Consider the following 18,899-nt stretch of genomic DNA (forward strand, 5'->3'; position numbering starts at 1 on the left):
ATTTAAATTCAATTTTTGAGCCTCCCCACCCCCGCCACCTTTTTCTTTTTTTTCTGGTGGTACTGGGGATTGAACTTAGGGGTTCAGTCTATCACTGAACTATATCCCCTGCCTTTTTTATTTTTTATTTTGAGACAGGGTCTAAGTTGCTTAGGCTGGCCTTGAATTTGCAATTCACCTGCCTTGGCCTTCTGAGTAGTTAGAATTAACTTAAAATTGGCCAATATGTCTAGCCAATTTTAAGTTATTTATTTATTTATTCTTTCTAATGATAGTTTGAAGATTAGCTCTGCCAATGGCCTGGAGAGTGAGCAGGTTGTTTTTGAGTATGGATTATGAGTTGGCCTTAGTTTCCAGCTCTTTTGGCAACACAGCACTAAAAGGTAGAGAGGAAAGGAAAGATGACAATTTAGAAGGGTAGCTTATGCTGCTGGTGGCAAAACAAGTGGGCCAGGGGCCACTGAGGGCAGTGGGTGGCCTTGGGAAGGGGTCTCTGAGCATCCTTTGTGATCACAGCCACCATCACCTCACTGCTGAGCTTAGGCTGCCAGTCAAGTACCAGCTTGGGCCAACACTAGCACCAGTGTTCGGGGCTGTCCTGTTATAGCTGTAAGATCTGATTTATCAGTTCCATTTTTTGCAGAAATCTGATGCATGCTCCAGTGTGCCCCTTGGGTTTTTTTTTTTTTGTTGTTGTTGTTTTATTTTTATTGTTTTCTTCTGCAATACCAGAAATGGAATCCAGGGCATTGAGCAGGCTGGCCTAGCACTCCGTCCCTCAAGGTGTCCCTTTTTAATAGCTGACAATTAAGAATATCCTAAAATGTCCAACAGTAGCAAAATGATCATAGATAGCCATGTGTTGAAATATTACACAGTTGTAATTTTTCTTTTGTTTTTCTTAGTACTAGGCATTGAATCCAGGAGCAGTCTACCACTGAGCCACATCCTCTGCTCTTTTGATTGATTGATTTATTTATTTTTTGGTACCAGGGATTGAACTCAGGGATACTTGACCACTGAGCCACATCCCCAGCCTTATTTTGTATTTTATTTAGAGACAGGGTCTCATTTTGTTGCTTAGCATTTCACTGTTGCTGAGGCTGGCTTTGAACTCTCGATCCTCCTGCCTCAGCCTCCTGAGCCACTGGGATTACAGGTGTGTGCCACTGTGCCCGGCTGATTTTTTTGTTTTGAAACAGACTCTTGCTAAGTTGCCCAGGCTGACTTTGAACTTGTAATTCTCTTGCTGAGAGTGATTTTTTTTTTTTTCGGTACCAGGATTGAACCCAGGGGTGGAGTACTTAAACACTGAGCCACATCCCTAGCCTTTCAAAATTTTTTGAAAGGATCTTGCTAAGTTTCAGAGACTAGCTTTGAACTTGCAATCTTCCTGCCTCAGCCTCCTGAAGTGCTGGGATTATAGGCATGTGTGCCATCATGCTCAATTGAGAGTGGTTTTTTAATAAAGCCCCCCGCCCCTTTATGCTTTAGGAATACTAAATACTAGTGAAAACCAACAATACGAATGAAAACAGGGGTGGGGGGCAGCAATGATCCAGCACTAGATAGAATGGAAGCTGCTGCTGAGGGGCAAGGTTGAGGAGGTGGTGTTGGAAAATGCCATTTTACTTACCCAGTTGCCCCTGTTGTGTCCTGATCTGAGCAACTAACATTGACCTAAAGGAAAAACATGTATAGCTCTGTACAGAGTGACATAAAAGCACTCATTTGTCCATTAGTTTCTGAGGGGTTAAGTGTTGTTGATTTTGTAAGTGAGTCTCTTCTAAGGAGATGTCCTTCCTCACCCTAAGTCATATCACTCTTTGTCCTCAGGTCCCATGATGTGAAAAATGGAGGTGAACTTACTCATTCCACCCATAGCCCGGGCCAGTCCTCTCCCCGCCCAGTAATTAGTCAGCGGGTTGTTACCAACAAGCAGGCCACGACGCCAGGGTTTATTGGACCACAGCTTCCTTCTCACCTGATAAAGGTAATATTCATAGGTGCAATATAACTTTTATGTTAATTTTAAAAATGTACCCTTGAACCCTCAAGTTAACATTAAAGTAGTTGCTATGTCCTCATGCACAACTGAATCTCTTGTTAAAGTTGATTCAAGCCCTTTATTACAAAATAATGGCAAGTATACAGAAACTTTAGCATGAATAGAATGATCAAGAAGATGGTATGGGTGTGAGTATATTTAAATGTCAACTCCCAGTGTGGACTCCTGCTCCATGGGTAAGATATTTGGGTTCTTAATGTTGGATACCAGAAAAGTGACCCTTTTACAAAGGGTCCATGTAGCTACTTCAGGTATGTGGCATTTTATGTCTGCTGTCCACTTGAATTTGATCTTGCATCTGATGGTCCTGTCAGGAGGACTGCTTGTGTACCTCTGTTGTATGAAGCAGTCTGCAGAATGGGGCCTGACTTGCCAGACTCACAGGAAATTGTGAGCAGCCTGTCGGGACTAAGCCATGTCACTGGTGTTGTGGTGTTCTACAGCTTCCCAGTTGAGTTTAATTTGAATTATCAGATTTTTCTAGTTAGATGCTTTTTTTTTTTTTTTTTTTTAAAGGACATTAGGTAGTAGTAGAATCCAATGCCTTTGTGAGCTGGGCAGGCAGCTGGCTTCTGAGTTGGGCTCTTCTTCAGAGTTGACATTAGGGCATTGGAAAACCAGAGTATAGATGACTCTGGAAGGGAACAGCTGTAATTGGTTTATTAAATTGTTTGTTGGGTTGGTTTTTACCATGAAACCTTCCAATGTTAAAATAACAACTAATTCAAATATTTAAGAAAACATTGTGAAGGCCCAACATGATTTCATCTGTAAACCAGCTTTCATCCAGGTCCTCACAGGGATTTAGCACCAGTAGTGGGAACCTGGAGCAATAGACCTGCACAAGTAGAACCGGGAGATGACACGGGTTGGTGGCTGGGGTTGTCTAGTGTGGGTTGTTCTAGCCTGCCTTAGCTTTGAGGCCAGTGGTGATTCCTGCTTCCTGGTACTTTTGTCTTTGTGATATGGGCCTCCCAGGAAACCCAGCTGAGGAGAATATGTGTGACTTTCTCAGAGTGACCTGGGAAATAGAAAAATTTGGTCTGGGGATTGTGATCTGGCAAACATATTTGTTTTTTTATTAATTAATTGCCAGAAAACTAGGGCCTTTTAAGGTGTATGTGGGTTGCAGCAGATGAAAAGAAAAGAGTGGTATTTCTAGACATGTGAAATCTATAAGTTATAACAAGGCCCACATGGGAAGTGCCCTCAGCCAAGTTGGACCATGTTCTTGGAGCACTGACATGAGTATGGTTTTTTTCCTTCCAGAATCCACCTCACTTGAATGGAACTGGGCCATTGAAGGAAACACCAAGCAGTTCCATGTCAAGTCCTAATGGAAATCCCAGTGTCAACAGGGCTGGTCCTGTTAATGCTTCCACTTCTGTTCAAAACTGGTCAGTTAACAGGCCCTCAGTTATTCCAGAACATCCCAAGAAACAAAAAATTACCATAAGTATTCACAACAAGTTGCCTGTTCGCCAAGGTCAGTCTCAGCCTAATCTTCACAGCAATTCTTTGGAGGCTCCTAACAAGCCTGTTCCCTCTTCTACCATTACTAATTCTTCTGCAATACAGTCTACCTCGAATGCATCTACGATGTCAATTTCTAATAAAGTAGCAAAACCCATCTCTCCGAGTGAATCCTGCTCCAAGCCAGTGATGAATGGCAAGTCTAAGCTGAGCTCCAGTGTGCTGGTCCCCTATGGTGCCGAGTCATCCGAAGAGTCTGACGAGGAAACAAAGGGCCTGGCCAAGGAGAATGGTGTGGGTACAGTGACGAGCTCTCACTCTGCTGGTGAAGAAGCCGAAGATGATGAGGCTTCTCAGCATGAGCTTCAAGAACCTATCACTTTAAATGGTGCTAATGGTGCAGATGGCAACCCAAAAGAAAATGGCCTATCATTTGAAGGTGCCAGCTGCCAAGTCCAGCCTACTATACACTCAGAAAATCCCTTTTCTAAAGCAAATGGTCTTCCTGGAAAGGTGAGTGAGTGGAAGAGGCTTTGCTTTGAGTCTCATTCTTGGCCATTCACTTGGCCAGACTTAAGTGATCATGGAGCTGGCAGCTAGAATTAAAATGTCTTTGTTTTTCATTGTAGTTGATGCCTGTTCCTTTGCCATCTCTCCCAGAAGACAAAATCTTAGAGACTTTCAAACTTAGCAACAAAGTAAAAGGCTCAATAGATGAAACAAGGTAAGAAAAGAATGAATTACGAGGAAATGAACTTCATGGTATGACATCCAATAATGTCCATAGAAGTCTTATATTGAACAATTTGAACCCTGCAATGATTTGGGGATTGAAGCCAGAACCACTCTCTGAGTGAGCTACATCCTCAGCCCATTTTATCTTTAATTTTTTAAAAAAATTTGAGACAGGGTCTTAATAAATTGCCCAGGCTGGTCCCAATCTCGTGATATCCCCACCTCAGCTCTCCTGGATAGCTAGGATTGCAGATATGTACACTTCACCCAGCTGAATCTTGGAATGACTTGCATAATAGTCTATAGGATTTGTTATTTGCATTTTAGAAGAGTAAGAAAAAAATGCGCTCTGTGGGATTCAGTCATTACAGCATGGCACAATCCCGTTGATGATGCTCTCTCTGACCAGTGATGCTTTTGGTCCACTTCTGAATCTGATATCGAGTGCCATCTTTCTTTTTTTTTTTTTTATACTTATTTTTTAGTTGTAGTTAGACACAATGCCTTTATTTTCTTTATTTATTTTTATGTGGTGCTGAGGATCGAATCCAGGGCTTTGCACGTGCTAGGCGAGCGCTTTACCACTGAGCTACAACCCAGCCCCCAGTGCCACCTTTCTAATGACAGACAAGCAGGTAAAGCTGTGTTAAGGTTATAGGGCAGGGGTTTGCAACTCTATCAGAAAGCAAGTGTTCTTTGAAGGCCCCTCCAGAAATCTAAAATTCAAAGAAAATATATCCTGCCTTGACACTCAATTAAAAAGAAAAAAAAAAAAGTCAATGTATCACCAGGTGCAGTAGTTCGTGCCTATAATCTACTCAGGAGTCTGAGGCAGGAAGATTGCAAATTCAAGGCCAGCCTTAGCAACTTAGATCCTGTCTCAAAAACAAAACAAAGGGCTGAGATGTATGTAGCTCAGAGGCAGAATGCCTAGTGTTGAGTCCCATGTCCTGTCCCCCCACACAAATTCAGTATATTGACCTGACTGTAACTTATCTCAGGAATAAAATGGAAGGGGTTTGAAATGCACTTTCGGTGTGGAAACCACCAGGTAAGGCTGCACCAGGATATGGAGTACTCAGGTATTGGCATGTGTGCACAGGTGTGCTGTGCACCTGGCTGTTTACAATGCAGCTTGAAATCGACTAAGTGCCATGCCCAGATTCACCATCAGGAGTACCAGACTCTCTTGATGAAAACTTTTGGTGAAGTTCTTACCAAATCACAGCATGACCATCCATCTCTTGCTTTATATCGTAATTGAATTGCTAGAAAATTTAGTGTCTTTGGAAAATGAGCTAATAACACAACTGGTATTTTTACCCTTGCAGATGTGAGAACATGTAGGATAGAGGATTCTTTCTCCATGTGTGGCACCTGTGCCATTGGGGTTCCCCCATCACTCTGGCTACCCCAGAAAATACCTGCCAGCTTCCCCAACTGAGAACCTGTGTTAGGGAGGTTTAATTGTTAAAGCAGAATTGGGTCCTTTAGGCAAAGAATACTCATTCTTAAAGACAGAGTAGCTGGAACACTCTGTCTTGTACAGTGATTTTCCGTGTTTTTTCTAGTCTAGTTTTGTGGTCCTCATCTCTGATGTGCCTGGGAATTATTATAGATGACACTAACAAGCCCATGATGTAGTATGGCCAATCATGTACTGCTTTATGTGCTGAGCTCTGAGAGTCCTCTTCTACAGTGTCTCCATGGTGACTTCACAGGTCACAGGGGTTATCTCTAAAAAGTAGAGATCGCTGGTATTTTATTATTTTCTGGCAGCTGTCACTAGCCTTGGGAATATGAGCCAGAAGCTCTTCAGCTGCTAAGGGTGGGTGAATTTATCACAGAAAGTCCTAAGCCTCAGTGAGTCCTCCTCGGCTTCCATAATTCAGGGAGTTGCTGGTTCTATTTGGAGGTAGCTCCCCTGCCTCAGAAGCTCTAAGAGAAAGGGAGAAGGGATCTAGAGAACTTAGTGACCCCAGTATAATTTTTTGTTATCGTTTTAGATTTACTTTTTTAAAAACATTTATTTTTTTAGAAGTAGTTTGACACAATACCTTTATTTTATTTATATATTTATTATTATTATTTTTTTTTATGTGGTGCTGAGGATTGAACCCAGGGCCTCGCACATGCTAGACGAGCACTCTACTGCTGAGCCACAACCCTAGCCCTAGATTTACTCCTTAAGAAGAATTAGAAATATATGGATATAGGAAGATTCTAGAACTGCAGAATCCTTGTTGCTGAAAAATAGGATAAGAGATAGGCTAGATACAAATTTTATTCAATAAAGGGAAAAAAAAATTCTGATTTTTAGAGATAATAAATAAGCCTGTTACTAGGTTTCAGGCAGATATACTTAAAGTTAAAAAATATTTAGCAAACATAGCCAATGACAAAAACCTGTACAGAAGTCAGGCTAACTCCTGGTTTGTTTCTCTGTTTTGGTGGGGCTGCAGTTTGACTGGAACAGAGATAAGTCCAGCTGAGGAGCCTGCTACAGAGCCGGAAGTTGGCAGTACCACTGCTGGTTCTCACGAAAAAGTGGAGACAGTTACAAGTCTGAGCAGCAAGTTAAAGAAGGCTTTGCCACCCTCCGACCCCAACACCAAATCTACCAAAGAAGAAGTCTCTGAAAACATTTCAGCAAAACCTGAAGAGTCTTTGCCTATTATTAACAATGTTTGTCACACCAACAAGAATCCCATGGGGGATGATCAACTTTCTAACCTGTGTGACACTGAGAATCTTACAAATGACCAGAGCAAACCATCCCAAGAGGTGAAAGGAATGTTAATTGAGAGTCCACGGGACTCTGCACCAGTGGAAATAGTGGAGAAGTTGAGCCCAACTCCCTCAGTACGTTCAGAAGATGAATGTGAGCATAAACTCCTAGTTTACCTCAGCAGAGACAGATGCAGGGATGTAGAAGATCCTTCCAGAAGCACAGGCGTGTCTGCAGATGCATTGACCTCTCCCCAGCCAGACAGCAGGACCACAGGAGCCCACTCAGATGGGGGCGACGAGCATAGCAGTGGCGAGAGATGTGATGAAAACAAGGTTGGACAGAAAGTTCAGGATCATTCTCCGGTTAAAGAAAAAATCGGTAGCCTCAGAAAAGTTGATCGAGGACATTATCGGAACCGTAGAGATCGTTCCTCCAGTGGAGAACACGCAAGGGAAAGTAGGAGCAAGACAGAGGACCATTATCACAAAAAGCGGCGCTATGTTAGAGAGCGGGCCAAGCAGGAGCGCCACCAAGTGGAGCACTGTAAGGGGAGTCAGCACCCCCTGTGCCACAGCGAGCGGGTCAGCCCCAGCGAGCGCCGCTCCCTGGGCAGGTACAGCTATCACCACTCTCGCAACAGAGGTGGGTCAGACCAGGACTGGGCCAGACACCACCACTCAGAGAGCGAGCACACCTGGGGCCGGGAGAAGTACTACCCTGAGAAGATGAGGTGGGACAAGTGCAGGTATTACCATGACAGGTACGTCCCCTACGCAGCCAGGGAGACGAGGGAATGGAGGCCTCTACACAGCAGTGGCCGGGAGCATGACCGAGCACGGCTGCACAAGGACTGCTACAGGGGCAGGAAGGGCTGGGAGCCTCCTGCCAGGGGCAAGGAGCGGCACCACTTGCACAGTGTGCGAGTGGGGGCAGCCCCTGCCCTTCCTCTGCACCCTGCGAGGTACCCCCAGGAGAAGACTGCACTGGGAGCTGAAGACAGCAGTTTCAGCCTCTCGGATCGGTTTCATGAACATGAAACTGTAAAGTCGCGGAAATGGAGGTACGAGATCATAGAAAATAATGACAGTCACTTAGAAAAGAAAGCCCACAGAAGCTTACAGAAGGACCCTTTAGAAGAGCCTAAGGTGAAGAAGCACAAGAAATCAAAGAAGAAAAAGAAATCCAAAGACAAACATCGAGAGCGCGACTGCAGGTGAGGATGGTGGCGCACTTGGAGCAAAGCAGAGGCACTTCGCCCACGGAGCTCCCGGGGAGCTCCAGGCCTCCGGCACTTCTCACAGTAACCAGCAAAGGGCTGTGTCAGTTGCACTGGTTTGATTTGTATTCTTCATCTCTGTGGGGTTTGAGATTTCGCTATTTCTACACATTTCTAAAACTGCTGCTTTTGAGCTGCATTTGTATCGTAATGGCCAACAGCCTCATTTCTTAAATGATGTTGCCTTCTCAGTTAATGCTTTATAACCCTCCTAAGAGTAAGTGTAAATGTAAGGCGGGAATCTCTGTCTTCAAGGTTGATTTTTATTTGATGAAGTTATATTTTCATATCTGTTACATTTTCTTGAAATTTAGGAACAACAAGATAGGCAGAAAACAGGAGGCCACAGTTCCTTTGATATTTGCCTGCCTGCCTAGAGTGGGGGTCTTAGATGTATATCATTTATTTCCTTGGCCTGCCTTTGTCTGTTTTTCTGTCTCTGTTTCTCAGTTCAAATCCTAAATGTGTTTATATTTTTAAAAAGCAGGTTGGCAATTGTCTTTAAAATGACTGATACATGCTGTGATGAGCACATGTGACCATAGGGTTACTTTGTACTTTAGTTGCCAAAAGCCATATGTAAACAGGCAGCAGGTATATGAGGGGAAAGGAAGTCACAAGCTTCTTCCCTTCTCTGTGCCTGAGACACATGACAAAATCCTATTTTCCTTTAGTCATCGGTTTTAGGAGAAGTTAGCCAGGTACCCCCATGGTGGTCTGGCCACAGCCCCAGCTCCTGAGTGCTGCTGGAGGTGGGTGGAGGTGGCCAGAGGTGGGGTCCAGGTTGGCTAAATTTTGACCCTGGGATTAAAAAGCATTACAGTGCAAATGAACAACACATTTGTAACTAGGTAAGAATTTTACCTGTGTCTGCACATTGAAGTCCTGAGTGGGCATGAAAGCCCAGGGCCAAGTCCTGTGTGAGGTGCTTCTGTGTTTTGGTTGTTGAATTCTGGCTGCTTCTTCTGCAGGCATCAGCAAGATTCCGATCTTTCAGTAGCGTACTCTGATGCCGACCTCCACAGACACAAAAAGAAGAAGAAGAAAAAGAAGAGACATTCAAGGAAGTCAGAGGACTTTGTGAAAGATTCAGGATTACACTTGATGAAGGCCATGAGCTATGAGACTGTCAACCATTTCCGGAGAACAGAGGGCAGTTTTCTACTCACCGATGGCCTGCCTCTGGAAGGCATTGGACCTTTCCAGGAAAAAACAAAGCATTTAAGGATGGAAAGCAGGGCTGACAGGTGCCATCTGTCTGAGTATGGCCAGGGTAAGAGAAGATAGCTTGGAATTAAGAAGATAGAAACTCTTAATAAATTTGTTTGGAAAAGGTGATTGGAACAAAGGAGAGAGGACCTCAAGTGGCAGAAGGGGTTACATGAGTAAATGAGTCATCCTCCATCTCGTGCAGTCTCAGCTTGCAGACACAGTGTGGGGCTGTTTCTGTTGTGTGGTTTGGATGCTCTGCCCGACCCTGTAGCATCTGTGGAAGGCAGGAGTTACGTGGAATTGGACCTTGCAGAGCCTGCATAGTCAGAGCCTTGGAGTTTATGGATAGAGATACTTTTGCCATATATGCTTTAATCTCCCGAATCCTTAAAGTAGCCAAGTGTAACCAAGTCATAACTTGATGACTTGTGTTGTCACAGACATAGCTGTCAGCCTCAACTGGTGCGCCACCTCCCAGGCACCTGCACTGTGGGCCTTTGGCTCTTACCATTTCCAGATCACTCCAGGTTGCTGTGTGTCTTGGAGCCTTCTTTGTAGACACTGTCTTCTCTTGCAATTTAATTTTTTTTTTTTAGTTGTAAATAGATACAGTTCCTTTATTTTATTTATTTTTATGTGGTGCTGAGGATTGAACCTAGTGCCTCACAGGTGCTAGGCAAGTATTCTACCACTGAACCACAACCCCAGCCCCTCCTTTGCAATTTAGTAGCTCTTTGCATTCTCTGATTATACTTGGGTCAGCTCCTCTCCCTTTCTGACTTGTTTCGGGTGGTTTTTGCCCATGAAGAGGAGCACTGAGCTTGGTTAGAGTCAATGGGGCTGGAGCGGAGGTTGGCAAAATTCAGCTCTCATGCCAGTGCCTTTGCATAACCTGCGAGTTTAGAATGGCTTTAACATTTTTTAAAATTCCAAAGAGTAATAATGTGTTTCACATGAATACTATGTGAAATTCAAATTTTAATGTCAACTCTGCTTGGGGGTGTGACCAGGTTGACTGCTTTGGTGTGCTGCTCAGCAGAAGTGAGTAGTGGCAGCAGAGACCTTGTGGCCTGCGAACTGAAAGTTTTCATCATTCTCTGGCCCGTTAGAAGGTTTGCCAACCCTGTGCTGGACCACAAGGGTCCACTTTATTGCATAAAGACCATGCTGCTGTCATAGAGACTTTGACACATCATCTTGGCTTTTTGATTGTCTAATGTGAACTGTGGGGGAGATCTGGGCAGGAGGCAGAGACCCTTCCCTACAGTGGTCCTTAAGTTACTGTTCAATTACTGGTTGAAAAACAAATGGTCCCCAGCAAGTAGGAGTGAAAAGAGAACCAGGAGCTGGGAGCACTGAAGAGAGTCTTGCGGAGGTGGTGAGGCAGGCTAAACTTGGAATCTTCCTGTCTCAGCCTCCTGAGTGGCTGGGACTACAGGCATGTTCCACTGCACCTGGCAGTGTTTTTTTTTTTTTTTTTTTTTTTTTGTACTGGAGATTGAACCTAGAGGTGCTTTACCACCGAGATACATCTCTAGAACTTTTTTTTTGTTTTGTTTTGAGACAAGGTCTCCTAGTTTGCTGAGGGTCTCACTAAACAGTAGTTTTTGAACTTACCGTCTTGAACTTGTGGTCCTCCTACATCAGCCAGTCACTGGGATTATAGGCATGTGCCACTGCATCCAGCTCTATGTGTTTTTTTTTTTTTTAATATTTATTGTTTAGTTGTAGTTGGACAACACAGTACCTTTATTTTATTCATTTATTTTTATGTGGTGCTGAGGATCGAACCCAGGGTCTCACATGTTCGAGGCAAGTGCTCTACCGTTGAGCGACAACCCCAGCCCTCTTTTAAGAAGTTAATTATGTATGTTTTAAAATTGGTTTCACATTAATATTTCAACAATTTGGGGAAGGGGATTGGTGAGGATTGGTCCTTTTCTGACCTCTGTGTGGTACTTAAGGATTAAGTGAGGAGATGAGTAGTATTTAAGGAATAAACAGTGAGGTATATTTATAATCTATGTATTAGGCAGGATCCCAGAATTGTTGCCAGAATCTTCTAGCCTGGCTCCCAGAGATGGCTAGGCTCAAGGGAAGGTAGGTTGAGTGCTAACCTCAGTGTTGCTGTGGCATTAGGTGGCCGATTCCACTCATCCATTCCAAGTAGCGCAGTCAGGCTGTGTGTCTGAGTGGTGGCCCTGTGTTTCTATCCCCAGTCCAGTGGCACTGATGACTAGTTTGTAGCCATGTTTCTGCTATGAGCACAGACTGAGGGCCCAGGTGATGGGCTGCCTGTCTGGCCTAGGTGGCCAGGCCCTCTTGCACTGGCTGAGGACTAACACCCCTTCTGCTCTCTCCCACTCCCTTCTATGTGTTCCTCTGCCCTGGCCTTTGACTACCTGCCTCTCTTCCAAGCTTCTGTCCTTGGGCTCCATTCAACTCTCAGTTAACTTCTGTGGCCTGAGATCCGTCCTAATAGGAAAATGCTCAGCAATTTGATGGGGCTGAGGAGGGCCTGTTCCTTCAGGGATGTGGCTCTGGGGGCATGCTTCTGCTGGGTCCTGTCACCATGTGAACTTATTTTTAGTAGGACACTTGGAGAAATAGCCATGTGCCAGCCTCTGTTTGCGCTTCCTGTTTGTAGAATTGATTTCAGGTGACTGATATTAAACTAAAGAAAATTGATTCTAGTTTCAAATCCCCCAATTTGCACTCAGAGCACAGGCACTAAAAATTTTGTACAATCATTATTAAAATCCATTTCCTAACCTTTGCCTTCCAGGTGATTGAAAACTTGGCCTCAAAACAAAAAATTCACTAGTTATGGTAAGCCCTTTTCCTATCTCTACATTTTGTCATTGTAGAGCACTGAGAGGACACAGATCAAGTTTTAATTCTGAAGAAAACATAAGGGCCTTATGGTGCTGTTGCAGCACCTGGGCTGGGGCAGTGGCCTGGGGTGGTCCAGCTGTGGGGGTCTCAGCTCCCTCTAGCCAGGCCAGCCTGGGCAGCAGACACTTCTTAGACCTGGAGATGTGTTTAGATCCCTTTTCCTTATTGGCTTTCCCAGGACTGACCAGGAGGATGCTTGTCACTGAAGTCACTCCCTATCCCTTTCCCTCATCTTAAAAAATGCCAGCGAAACTCAGAAGGAACAGACTGCCATTTGTCTGGATTTCCCCAACCCAGACCTGCCACATGTCTGTCCTGAGAGCCAGGCCCCAGGATCCCTATACCTGCACCACCATCCCTGCACACACCCAGGGCAGAGGTATAGAAGTCCTGCTCCCCTAGCAGGGTGTCAGAGCTGTGGCCATGTCATGTTAATGCTTGGCTTTTATTCATGGTACTGTACTCTGCACTTGCTGAGGGAAAGGTAACAGTGAACCATTTGGCCCTTGAAATTTTGTCCAAATGTGTCTATCATGTCAAATCAGTAAGGAGGATTTTAAATGAGTTTTAAAGTGATTATATCTACAGGAGAATTATCTGCAGTTAATTAACAAGCCTTACCAGTGTCTCCTCAAGGGAAAGAGCTAAGTCTAAGGAAACTAAAACTCCTCCCAAGTGAAAGTGGGAGCTGAGGATTGGGGCAGTCTAGCAGCAGTCTGGGCTCCAGGCAGGTCCAGCTGGGCCCAGCAGATGGCGCCTGCCTGGCCTCGCCACCAGCCCACGTCTCTAGAACTGCCTGGCATTTCTGGGTTCCTTTACTGTGATGGGAAGACAGAGTGACCATTTCAAGGAAGAAGAGCTTCCCCCAAACCCTGGGGGAGCCGCTGACAGGGTTTTCTGAAAAGGAGGGCCCATCTTGGCCTCCGTTCCAAACTAACGCCTGCGCCTCTTGTCTTTCAGATTCAACGTGTTCAACAGAAGCCATCCCCAACCCAGCTTAAATTATAAACATAGAAAATAACTTTGTTCAAATCTGCGTGGTGCTTCTTTAGTAAATATGTACAGATTTTACCATGGAAAACTTACTTTTTTTTGGTTTTGTTTTGGTTTTTTTGTTTGTTTGTTTTGTTTTTGTTTTTACGTTTTCTTAATTGCCCTTATTCCAAATGGATGAACACTTTCTACAACTGCTGACCACTGTAAGATACCGTGTATATATATCACAGTGAAAATAATGCCCTGGAATAGAACATCTCAAATGCTGCTTAATTACAGACTCAGGTTGATTACTTGTATTTCATGTAATGTTCCTCCAAGTTAGACATCTGGTGCAAGACCAACCGGGAAACCATGGAATTATTAAAAGTACAAACTGACAGTGTGTATATTTAATTTAAAGACTTATTTAAAGATTCACAAGCTCTCAACTAAACTTTTCGAGGGCAGTCTGTTTTCTGTAATGTCTGATACTAGAAACTAATTTGCTTCATATTTTAGTTGTATTCAAGATTTGAAAATGTATTTTATAGACAAGTTCTGTTTTTGAACTTTGTGGAACTATTCCAATCAATTTACCAGTTATGATGAGTATTTACATTATGAATGTATAATCTAAACATTATTTGTACAGCCTACGGTATGTTTTTATTACATAACACTTTTTTATACAGCGTCCTTGTCTTGACTATATGGTATTGGAGTCTGAGTTGTCAGCTTGGTCCCTTAAAGTTTCTAGTTACAGACAAAAATCATACTGTGATTTTATTTTTAATATGGATATGCTATCAAACTGTGATACACTTATAATTCACTGGTCCTGCATCAGGAGATGGAGTGGGGAAAACTGTATTTAATACAGTTTGTATCTGAATAATCTGTATGGTTTATACAGTTTGTGTTGTTCAGAGATGTCTAAAGTTTGATCTTTGTTTTTTTAAAGATTGAAAAAGCACTTGCCCCACTGTAAATAATACAGCATGTAAAATTTATATAGTATATAAATGGCAGCAAATTAAACATTTTGTGTCTTGTTTTTTACTCCTGTTTTCCCCATTTGCTTGCAGTATGTCTCACTGACTTCTTCTGCAGTCACTGTAGACCCACAATGCTCCTGCCACATGGTCTGTCAGTAGGTGCCTCCAGCCAAGCTGTCAGGCCTGGAACAGAGGTACAGACCCCAGGAATTGGTCAGGGAAAATCAGGCAGTGGTTTGCTGGACCCAACATATTTCTAATTTGAAGAACCAAGTCTTAGACAATCTTGTCTTAATAATACATTTGATTTTTATTTAGTGAACACAATATCTACAAGAGTTTTGACAGCCATATACCCTCCAATTTTTACTAACTTCACTCTGCAACAAAATATCAATAGATATTTTGATATCAATAGAATACTTCTTCATGCAAGTTGTGGGAAATATATACATTGAATAACAAAACACTCCAGAAATCAATATATATGTACATTATTTACATACTGACTACATTTATTGTAAATAGAAATGTCTTCTAAGAAAAAAATAAGAAAATGAGAAATCACAACTTGTGGTTTCTGGTCTATAATAGACCTAACTTCTCAGCAAAGCACATCTGTGTAGATAAATGCATTTGTAACTCTGAAAATAGGCATTGCTTTACATGAAGCATTCAATGCTGTTTCATCTACAAACAGCTTCTCTTATGACTGTTTGGTACCACATGAACTGCTCAAAAGTGTTCTGGACCCTGAGGACAAAGGTGCATGTCTGGGTCCAGAGTCAGTCCAGTTAAACCTCAAGTGATGGCCAGGACCCAGGGAGCCAGGCTAGAGGGGCTGTGGAAGCTGCAGTCTCCAGCCCAGGGTTCCTCTCCTCTGCCTACTGCCCTTTGTCTCTGGAGGAAACTTTGTCTTTGGCCAGAATCGGGCTAATCCATGCACTGAGTGTAGACATTGGGGTGGAGAGGAGGATGAGCTTGACTGAGGCTGAAACTGCTGTCCCCCTCTTCTAGGGTGTCCTGGTGGAGGCCAGGTGTGTATTTGTCACTAGACTGGAGGATTTTCTGGACCTGGCCTAACAACTCATCCACTGCCTTTGGGTTAATACTGTCACAACAAAACCTCAGATTAGGCAAGTTCACGTAATACTCTTTGAGGGAAGTTACTTAGATTCTAAGTACGAAGGCCTTCTGGTATTGATCCCGGGTGACAGCCATCAGGCAAAGCTTGCTCACAAGATGACCGTGCAAACAAGATTTACCATCAGGTGACTTCATGCTCGCTTAACACCCCAAACCAGAAAGCTCCATGTTCCCAGGTCTGTACCTGGGTTAGACAGTCAGGAGAGAGGAAATGGCTTGTCCACATGTGGCAAACTGACCTGGCCAGCGCCGCAGCAGTCCTGGTTGGGGCCAGCCCAGTGATGGCCTGGCAGAGCTGCAGCATCAGTACTTGGCCAGGGGTCCAGGCAGCACTTGCACATGGAAGACTGGAGGCCAAGTTGCATATACACCAGTCAGGCATTTCAAGGGAGACTTGCCCAAACACTAAAGCTTCAGATTTGAGGTATCAATAAAGTAACAAAGCCTAGAAGCTCGGGTATAAACCAAATCAGTCTGATGCAGGATGGAGAGTTTCAGCCTTGGACCCCTTTGCTTGTATGACGTAAAGCTACATCAATGTCAGCCACACAGAGGCAAAGGGCTCAGGCTGTGCTGTCTCCGCCTCAAGGCAGTTCATAAGAATAATTACTTCTGCTATTTAGAACAAAATAAGTGCATATGGTCTGAGGTTTTCACTCCTGGATTTTGCACAGGAGTACAAATGACCTCCAAAGGGTGCAAATTCCAGGTGCAAATGGGGTAGAGAGAGCAGTTCTGGGGGGAAAAGGTCACCCACCAGCTGAACAGCCCATAGAGCTGAAGAAGGTCCTACATGCTCTGCACTGGTGCCATGAAGATGCAAAGAAACCATTCTACAAGGGGAGAGGGCTCTCTAATCCAGCCCCCATCTCATCTCCGCCTCATCCGCACCCTCATCTTTTGTGTCAGCAAGGATGGAACCCAAGGCCCTGCACATGCTAGGCAAATACTACCCTGAGCTACATCCACGGCCCCCTTCATCCTGGTGTGTGTGTCCTTTCCACAGATGTCCTGAGCACCTACTATTGTACAGGGATGGCCACGTGACAATCCCCAGTTGTGGAGCTTTACAAGTCCCACCCTGGTGTACTGTTCACAGAAAACCCTACAGGCCACACACCTTCAGTCATAGCTTGCTCTTCTCACAGGGGAGATCAAATCTCTGAGAACATGATAGTAAGGAAGAATAAGATTATTCATAGGTACTTATATATCCATTACATTAAAAAAATCAGATTAGTATAATGTCAAAATAAGCATTTTGCCAAAAGTTTTAAATATTGATGAATGTGGTCAAAAGCTTATCAGACCAATGTATTAAAGTTGAACAACATGAAACTGCTGTTTCTAGGGATAAAAACAGTCAAATATTAGCATTTTATGTGGTTCGATGCGTGGATGATTTGTGTCCAGGGAAAGGGCTTCATTGTCTAGGATTCAGCAGTTACAGGATAAATACTTTATTTTAGAAAGCATCTGTGGGGCCAAAGCTGAGTTGAGGGGAGATTGCAGAGCTGATCACACATGGAGCCCCCAGTGTACCCGTCCTCAAGGATACCAGGCACCACCTTCCCCAGAGCACCTGTCTGTTCTCAGCCAGGCCCTATAGCAGCTCCTATCCAGGGCAAGTGCCCCACAGCCTGCCCTCTGAGTGCTGCATATATAGACTTTTTTTCAGTGCACGGTATATACTTGTGTCCAGGAGTTAAATTTATAGCTGCCATTCTAAAAATACTACTGTTAGAAAGTAAGTATCTTTCATTATAATTTCAGAATACAAAAAGGCATATAAAAGCTATAATCCTATATATCTGAGAAAAATTCTGAATAAAAAAAGTGGTAGCTTTTCCTTTCCTGTTTTGATATAAAGCAGCGGCTTCTAGAGTGGTCAACTCTGCCCCAATGCGCAAGCGTGGCATGACTGGTGCAAACGCAGTTCCTGCTGCGCGAGTCCTGTGTGTGCGATGAAGATTCCCACAGCCCAGCCGGGGGGCCTGATGCTTTGGACCTCTCCCATCATGGGCGCCCCAGAGGTGGCAGCTGACCACAGTCCAGTCCAAGTCACAGCACAAGGCTTTGGCGTGTGTGTTGGGGCCGCAGTTCTGGGGGAGCTGTGAGTGCCGAGCGGGATCCCACCTCCCTGCCCTGCAGCTCTGCTGTGGGGTGTGGATCTTTCTGGTGACCTGCGGAGCCAGGTAAGTTCTATTTCTTATTGGCAATTCTTCTTTTCCTTGTGGCCAACATGTCATAGAAAGGATCCCTACTGATGCTTGCTCTGGGGAAAAAAAAGTGAGCAAGTCAGGGCCTAGGACAAGCCCTAGACCTCCACTGCCCACCAGCCCAGGGCCTCCAAGACTAGAGAGGAGATGGAAATAGGGTAGCTTCTCCAGCAGCCCCTGAGCTCCTACAGACAGAGAACATTTGTCCCGTGAGTCCCCAAGGCAAGCACTCACTCTGCTAGACCTTAACTCACTTGATGGATTTCATCCATTCCTCCTTCTCCTCTGGGCTCGGGGCAGAGATCCGGTACACCACGTGGTTCCCCTCCACAACTCGGCCATCCGCTTCTGTTTTGCAGGCCTTGATGACCTGCCCTTTGTGACTGGGATTGTAAAGCTCAAAGCAGTTCTGGTGGAGAGAAGGGGGAGGATGTCACGGGGGGCCAGACCAGGCTGTCTGCCATCAGGCTCCTTGCCTGGGGAGTGCCACCCCGTGGGTAGAAAGAAGCTGGCAGGAGAAAGCCACTTACAGGCTTCCGCGGGTCCTCCACCTCCCTGATGCTGAGGTTTTCCAGTGGGATGATTCCCCTAGGCTCTTTATCCTACAAGAGAAAGATGCACAGCAGCCTCAGCAGACCATAGGCGAGGGCCCCTCACCAGGGGGGGCTCTGGTGACTGCTGGAAGGAGGAAGAGTGGGCTCCCCACTTACCGTTGTGTATTCAAAGTAGTAGAGGCAGTTATCCGTCAGGATGAACCAGCGCCGCTTCCAGGTCTTCACACGCCCCCCTAGGAGCAGAAGGGCCCCATGAGTCAGGTGCTCAGGGTTGTGGAGCCCGAGGCCTGAGGGCCCAGGACCCACACCAGCTACTGCATTTGCAGAAAGACCCCAGGAGCCAAGCTTGGGCTTTAGTTTTCTCTTTCGTGAAAATCTTTATATTCTGACCAAGTTAGCAAAGTCAGGACAAGCTGTGTGGCCTGGCCGTCCAGTTGGGATGGCTGGGTGCATGGCTGGGGCCCACATGCACCCCCCACCCAGCCCACACAGGTATCCTCTCCATGGCCACCCAGGGTCACCCTAGATAACACAGCACTCTCAAATCTGCTTCCTGGAAAAGTCATAATGGATGGGTGCAATCTCCCCACATGAGATGATAACATGATGAAGTCAAC

The 18,899-nt window shown here is 44.8% G+C and overlaps 2 protein-coding genes across 12 annotated transcripts in view; one reads left to right on the plus strand and one right to left on the minus strand.

Moving 5' to 3' along the window:
* Positions 1–14,406, plus strand: part of Usp42 (ubiquitin specific peptidase 42) — a 47,800-nt gene extending 33,394 nt beyond the window's left edge. For 3 of the 5 annotated variants that reach the window (XM_046453647.2, XM_046453649.2, XM_046453648.2), the window contains 5 exons: positions 1,837–1,993; positions 3,338–4,054; positions 4,171–4,265; positions 6,739–8,220; positions 9,255–9,585. In XM_046453647.2, coding sequence (XP_046309603.1) covers positions 1,837–1,993; positions 3,338–4,054; positions 4,171–4,265; positions 6,739–8,220; positions 9,255–9,570 — 2,767 coding nt within the window. In that variant the 3' untranslated portion in view covers positions 9,571–9,585. Of the gene's footprint in view, positions 1–1,836; positions 1,994–3,337; positions 4,055–4,170; positions 4,266–6,738; positions 8,221–9,254; positions 9,586–12,280; positions 12,325–13,350 lie in introns of those variants that run through there. The other 2 variants (XM_046453650.2, XM_058582445.1) reach the window with 1 other exon arrangement.
* The window catches only part of Cyth3 (cytohesin 3), a 91,505-nt gene continuing 86,999 nt past the window's right edge, over positions 14,394–18,899 (minus strand). For 6 of the 7 annotated variants that reach the window (XM_046453651.2, XM_058582447.1, XM_058582446.1 and 3 more), the window contains 4 exons: positions 18,439–18,515; positions 18,259–18,330; positions 17,983–18,137; positions 14,650–17,784 (listed from right to left, as the gene is read on the minus strand). In XM_046453651.2, coding sequence (XP_046309607.1) covers positions 17,712–17,784; positions 17,983–18,137; positions 18,259–18,330; positions 18,439–18,515 — 377 coding nt within the window. In that variant the 3' untranslated portion in view covers positions 14,650–17,711. Of the gene's footprint in view, positions 14,547–14,649; positions 17,785–17,982; positions 18,138–18,258; positions 18,331–18,438; positions 18,516–18,899 lie in introns of those variants that run through there. The other variant, XM_058582449.1, reaches the window with a different exon arrangement.

The sequence above is a fragment of the Marmota monax genome, unplaced genomic scaffold, assembly GCF_021218885.2.
Source record: "Marmota monax isolate L192 unplaced genomic scaffold, Marmota_monax_Labrador192_F-V1.1 WCK01_AAM20220418_F8-fsc00148, whole genome shotgun sequence".
NCBI lineage: Eukaryota > Metazoa > Chordata > Mammalia > Rodentia > Sciuridae > Marmota > Marmota monax.